The sequence below is a fragment of the Coffea eugenioides genome, chromosome 9 (genome assembly GCF_003713205.1).
Source record: "Coffea eugenioides isolate CCC68of chromosome 9, Ceug_1.0, whole genome shotgun sequence".
NCBI classification, from domain to species: domain Eukaryota; kingdom Viridiplantae; phylum Streptophyta; class Magnoliopsida; order Gentianales; family Rubiaceae; genus Coffea; species Coffea eugenioides.
Window position 1 is genome coordinate 14175833 of NC_040043.1, and position 6972 is coordinate 14182804.

The 6972-nt window shown below is 33.3% G+C and overlaps 1 protein-coding gene across 1 annotated transcript; it reads right to left on the reverse strand.

Annotated features, from left to right (window-relative positions):
* Positions 1–4042: 4042 nt before the first annotated feature.
* On the reverse strand, positions 4043–5994 carry LOC113783359 (berberine bridge enzyme-like 21). The gene has a single exon (XM_027329471.1). It carries the CDS (start codon positions 5913–5915, stop codon positions 4284–4286), a length of 1632 nt encoding a protein of 543 aa, XP_027185272.1. The 5' UTR covers positions 5916–5994; the 3' UTR covers positions 4043–4283.
* Between the last annotated feature and the right edge of the window lie 978 nt (positions 5995–6972).

Genomic DNA, 6972 nt, shown 5'->3' on the forward strand with positions numbered 1-6972 from the left:
AGTTGTCTGTTTCCAACTTAAAAAAGATAAAGTACAAATCATTATGACTTCAAAAAATCTCACAGCCTTTAGCTTAAAATAATAATAAGCTAATTGTAAATTATTAAGTATGTGTCCTTGCTGAGGAAATCTTAGTCTTTTTTTTAAAAGTGTAAGTGGAAGTTTTTAACTTTGGGATGTCTCACTTACACTTTATTCCCTGGTACTGCCTGTCTCATTTCTCTCCCTGTTGAGGAGATTTTAGTGCGATGTTTAAGGTTAAAAATTCATATACTAAAACTCTTGAGTTCAATTTTACAACGGATCTTCTGTCCTACTTTCAGCGTCATTTTCTGTCCCAATTTTTATTGTATTGTTATTTCTCATTCACAAATATCATATTTTAGCTCTTTTTTGTTTCCTTAACATCCAATAACTGTTAATTGAGTAATACAAAATATTTAACAAACTCAAAAAATAAAAATGCATAAAAAATGAGATTTTTATGAATTTTCTACTTGTTTTTAATTTCCTATTATATTTTATTTGTTTGAAACTGTTGTATTTATTTTTTTACTCAATTAATAGTTATTGCATGTTAAGAAAACAACAAAAATCTCTAAAATACAATGTTTGTAAAGGAGAAATAGTAATATAATAAAAAGTGGGATAGAGAGTGGGACAGAACATCGTTGTAGTTCAATTCTTCCTTTCTTTCTCCTCGCTACTTAAATTTTACCTTTCCTTTTTTTTTTTTGTTTAAAAAAAAAAGTAAGCCCTTTTGACTTGATGTAGAAATCACATTCCACTGTCCCAAGCGTTTCTGAAATAATGAGACAAATTTCCTTAGGATTAACCCATAATTGTGACTCAATTCTGGCTTATTGCACATTAATGGAGCATAAATTGCAGTGTCATTCCAATCGTTCCAATTCGGAATGGTCAAAGTCTTCCGCCAACAAAAAATGTACACTTGCCTTTGATGCCGTCTTAGAGACTCAAGTCTTTCATCAGGCTATGGATAAAGGAAGGGGATCTTTTAATGGTTAGTTGTTTTCACACTCAGCTATAATTTTAATTAATATGATTGGTGTATTTAGTAATAGCAAGACTTTTCAAAGTTGAAAATCTTTCTCTTTCTAGGTTTTTATAACCTTGTTCTCAACTACTTCTGATTTTATAAATGTTGATTCTAGAAAACCAAAATAAGAAAAAATAACAACATAGATATTTTTTATTTTTAGTTTTTTAAGAATCAAAAAATTCAAAATCAGGATATTAAAAGTAACTAATAATGCAAAAAATAGTTTTTCGAAATTAGAATCTAAAATTAGGCCAGTGGAGAACAACGCCTATATCATGCTAACTTTCTCTCGAAATTTATTCATGCTACAGAATTCTCCCAAAAAATATGATGTCAAATATAATTTATTTATGACCTCAGAGAGGTGAGATCGTCTTAACAAAATTTTGAGGCTCATTTGGTTGTTTCAAATCTTCTGTCATGAAATTACCTTCTATCTTGTTTGTTCTATGTTTATATAGTTGTCACATGTATTGATGCATTAATAAATCAAGCAACTTTGATGTTGACTCAAGCATCAATACATGTGAAAACTATATAAATACAAGACAGACGGGATAAAAAATAATTTCGGAACCGAGAATTTGAAATACGTGTGGTTCGTAGTTTGGATAAGCATCCTAGGATTAATTAAATGAAATGAGTTGACCTGAGTTTGTTGAAAGAAAAAAAATGCGAGTTGATAGTTTACTTACTTAGATCTTGTCAACAATCAAATACTTTGTCCTTCATGTGCAATTAAACTCCAAATTTTTTCTGAAGTTTTCTATCAACTAAAATGCATATACATAGACGTAGTCTTTGTCTGGAAACATAAATCAAAATATAAATTGGCTTCCTTGTAATCTTTGTCGTCAGAACTTTCCTGCAAAAAATCAGCATGGTCGGAGAAGGGGCACAAATTTGGGGGAAAAATATGAAGTTTAGACAGCTAATTACTAGAGCCAATTTGTCATTGTGGAGTATTTTGTTTACATATCCTTTTTTAAACATTATTCATCCATGTATCCAAGATGGCTTCATAGTATCTCCGTCTTGAAATGTGGTTCATACGTTAATATAAGCATATGTTGATTGAAGATCAAATGAATGATGGAAACCAGTGATAAATTAATCAAGCACTATTTTTACTTTGCAACTTTGGACTTGTATTACTTTTTCACTTTGCACTCTAAATTTAAATTTCGGACACTTTTTATTCTGAACTCTCAATTTTGGATACTTTACATCCGTAACTTTCAAATTTGTGCTATTTAACTCTAATCAATGATAATGTTACCAAAATTAATGAGGTAAATGATGGTGTAAGTTAGTAATAATGTAATACTTTGTTCTAGCTGTGATTCCATGACTCTTTTTGATCACTTTCAGTATATGGTCATTAATTTGTATGGTTCGAATCACTAATATTGTTAGCAAAATTAACAAAATAAAAGGTGGTGTGAATTAATAACAATGTGTCATTTTCTTCTAAGTGTGATGCCTTAACTCCTTTTAACCACTTCTAACAACTTATCATTGACTTATAGGATCTTTTATGCTTTGTCATTGATTGGGCTTAAATACCATAAAATATATAAAATTATAGTTTGTGGTATGAAGTTAAAAAAAAATGACATACAAGTTTAAGAGTGCAAAATGAAGTTAGTCCTTTTAATTCTTGGAGGGCCACTTGGGGCTAAAGTTCTATCTAGAACTTTTGGACCTAATGCCGAATTCCTATTTTGTTGGTGGAACGGGTCAAGGCAGTTCGTGAACCAGATCGGACCACGAAAAGCAGTTCTCCCAACCTGGCAAATCTCGAATTCAAGTTTTGCCTTCTCTTCTGTCTTGACCAACCAAAAAAAAATAAAAAATTCACATCGATAATTTCATGTGGATGCGTTTACAATTGCCTAGAGACTCAGTCCATGTTTGGTTACCATTGCAATTCTTTAGAAAATGTCAAATAAGTATAGAGTAAAGAGCAAAATACCAATCTAGTCCCTAAACTATTTTCCTAAAGTCACAATAGTCCCTAAACTTTATTATGAACTAGTTTAGTCCCTTAACTATTTTTCCAAAACCAAGCCGAAATGGTCTCTCACATATGTTTACGGAGCTAGTTTGGTCCTTATTTGGCTCATTCACCTAATTTATTAACTTTTTGCACTCACAATTAGCCGCAAAATATGAAATTTAGTGACTGCCCTTATTAAAACAATAGAAAAATAGACATGTGTGAGAAAATCGATAACAAAATTAAATCAGATAGAGAGCGAGAAAAAAAAATTAGAGCTTCTTATGGAGAATAAAATGGAGTTGATGCCTAATAAAATTTCACATGGATCAAATTTCAATCCCACTAAATGGGAAAAAAAGGAAAAATAACATAACAAAAATATGTAAAAAGCAGAAAAAATGTGCCAACAATATGGTTACCCTTTTAAGAAATGAAGTTGAAAGAAGTTCAACTTTTTTGCTTTCCATAAAATTCAATTTCATTGCTAATTTCTTGACAAAAATTTGTTTGTTCTGTTGTTTTAGAAAGGGTATGGCTAGATCTTTTCTTTTGCCCTTAGTTGTCGTTGTAAAAAAGTTAAAAATGTGGTGGATTAGCAAATAAGGACCAAATTGCCCATGTAAATATAGGTGAAGGACTATTTTAGTGTAAGTAAAATAGTTGAGGGAGTAAATTAGCTGTTAATAAAGGTCAAAGACTATTTTAGTTTTATAAAAATAGTTGAGGGACTAAATTGACACATAAAAATGTTGAAGGACTATTTTATCTTTAGCAAAATAGTTTATAGACTAAATTGATGTTTTGTTCATAGAGTAAAACATGAAAAATACTTTGTCTAAGGCCAGGGCAACATTTTTAACATTTTGTTTTTCAATTTGTATAGCACAAGAAATTCCCATGTAGGTACTAGAGATAAATATTGCATATAAGCGCATCTCATTCGATTTTTTTCACTTGTCTTTCATCTTCAGCATCAATTGAGATTCAACACAAGAAATTCACTGTTTTCCAAAACCATAATACAAAATCCTCCGCATAATCAATGGACAACTCTATTACAAGTTGCAATCTTATTCTATCAAACGTAATCGAAATCAGCTGCTTTATTTCACATCTGCATAACCAGCAATTCAATGTCATGACTGCAAAAGAACTATGGTCATCATGATCAAGAGATCACATAACTGTAATACCATTGATGACTTGGAGTTTATACCCTTACTTTCCTCGCCTCCTCCTACGAAAGGACCTAGTGGACAGAGTTGGGATACTCTGTTCGTTCCTGAAGAAATTTTCAGGATCTACCAGAGTCTTCACTTTAACCAATCTGTCAAAATTGTCTTTGAAATATTTGCGCCCATAAACTTCTCCTTCACTATAACTGTTCTTCCCGTTATCAGTTGTACCGATATCAAGATCCCTATAGTTGAGAAAAGCCTGCCTTGGATTACTTGATACATAAGGGGTCATGAAACTGTATAGTTCCCGTGCTTGCTCGAGGTATTGATTTGTTATGTTGGGGCTTCCATCTTCCCAATTCACTGAGTATTGAATCTTGTAAATGATCCCTGCCCTGTGAGGAAATGGTGTTTCATTTGCAGGGATTTCGCTCATTCTTCCGCCATATGGATTGAAAACAAATCCAGGTTTTCCTAGCTGAACCATTTTCTTGAAGATTGAAGTCAGTGCATCCTTAGGAATTGGGGTTTGGACATAATCTGATTTTCTCTTCAAGAAATTGACACCAGAAGTTCTGTTAAGAAGAACTTCAGGTTTTGCCCCAATGTCGAAATTGGACCAGAATAGCATTGACTGTATCCAGCTCCCTTCTTTACAATCACTTTTCTTCAATCCCAGTTCAGGGAATCCAGCATTCATCACAGACATAAGACTCTTTGAATCTCCCAGAAACAATGCAATGAATGTTAACCTGATGATCTTCTGACCCTTACTTTTGCCACTTTTTGAAGTAATTGGTTGGACAAGAACTCTTATGAAGAGACCATTGTCAATTTTGTCAGCAACATTCTGCCACTTAACAAGAATATCTGTTGCATTCTCTGCCTCAGTCCTTTGAATATTAAAGACAGTTACTATCTCAGGCACCTGGACTAGCTTAATTTTGTATGCCAAAACAACACCAAAACTGGCACCACCACCACCCCTGATGGCCCAGAAAAGATCTTCCCCCATCGCCTTTCTATCCAAAACCTGGCCTTTAACATCAACAATCTGTGCATCAAGAACATTGTCTACCGAGAGACCAAATCTACGCAACATCGCACCATAACCACCCCCACTGATGTGCCCACCAACGCCTAAAGTTGGGCAAAGACCAGCAGGGAATCCATATGCATTGCTCTTTTCCCAAATTCTATAGTAAAGTTCCCCGACTGTCGCCCCAGCTTGTACCCAAGCAGTTTCACTTGGGATATCAACATGGATGGACCTCAGATTAAACATGTCAAGAATGATAAATGGGACATCAGAAACATACGAGATGCCTTCATAATCATGACCGCCGCTACGGATTTTTAGCTCAAGCCCTGTACCTTTGGTGCATAAAACTGCTGCTTGAACATGTGGGATTTCCAAAGGTGTGACAATTATGGATGGTTTTTTTGTACTGAAAGTGTGGAACCTTAGGTTTCTAACATAGGCCTGTAATACAGAATTGAATGAAGTGTTTGTTGGACTATAAAGGATCTTCGAAATCTGGCCATTTGGGATTCCATTTTTTGTTAGACAAGTAGCAAAATTGTCATAGATTGAACGCGAAGCAGCAATACAAAAGGGTTGAGAATTGGAAGTGAAAATGGGAAGAAGGAGGAGGACGAGGAAGGGGAGCATGGTAGAGGGCGTGTAATTTGGTAACTGAAAGCTGTTTCTGGTAGTAATGTATTTTGGATGTCAGCAAATGGGCAATAGGACAGAACACAAGGGGTTCTGTACTATATACTTGTTATTAACAAGTTCAGTACGCAACTAGATTGGGTATAAGATTGTGGGGTGGTCCAAAGTTTGAGAATTTGATGGAAATGTAATGGGAACTGGAAATGATGCGCAGAAGATTCCCGTGTAAGGGCTAAACAAACTTATGACCACGCAATTAATGAATAACGATTGAGAAAAATCTAATTGCAGAGTTGGCAAAGCCAAAGAAGGAACACAGTTTGACAAAGCTAGGATGAAGATTCCCGCGGAGGGATAAGCAAAATTTTGGCCTTATGGTTAATGAATAGTGAATTAATGATGTTCACTATTGGTTTTGGTAAATTACTGAGTTGGTTTCTTTAACTTTTTACTAAGTGGACAATCTATCTTTTCGCCATATGAACGTATATAATGTTTGTATATTTTTTGTGCTTTTTATTCTTTTTTTTTTGGTAATAATTAACTCACTTCCTTAAGGGGAGAGATGAGTTAGGTGGTCGGGAGAGAGGAAGTGTAAGTGAGAGATTTAAGATTCAAATCTTCCCACCTACACTAAAACAAAATTTAAAAAAAAAACTCCCCTCTTCTTTCACTTATTTATAGCAACTCAATAAATTTGTTAGTTTCCACTTTATATACATTTATATTGATTATACTTGACTAAATCCTTTGGTCAATCAACTCATAGTTTTTTCTTAATTTATTTCCAATCAAATTTTGCATTCTTATTTTTTGGCTTGATTATATATTAGAAGTTACTATCACTAAATTTTGGGAAAGATTTATTATTTTCTACAATTCATTAGTTCCTTATTTGTAACAAATTTAAATCAACATATTGATTATTTACTTTTTTATTCTTTTTTGGAAACAATTAATGCGCTTCCTCATTTTTAACAACTCTTAACGAATTTATTAATTTCCACCTTATATACATTTTATTAATTATGACTTGCTAAATCTTTTATCAATC

What these genes read in the sequence shown, in the direction of transcription:
- LOC113783359 (XM_027329471.1), bottom strand. Translation starts at nt 5,915, where the DNA reads ATGCTCCCCTTCCTCGTCCTCCTCCTTCTTCCCATTTTCACTTCCAAT.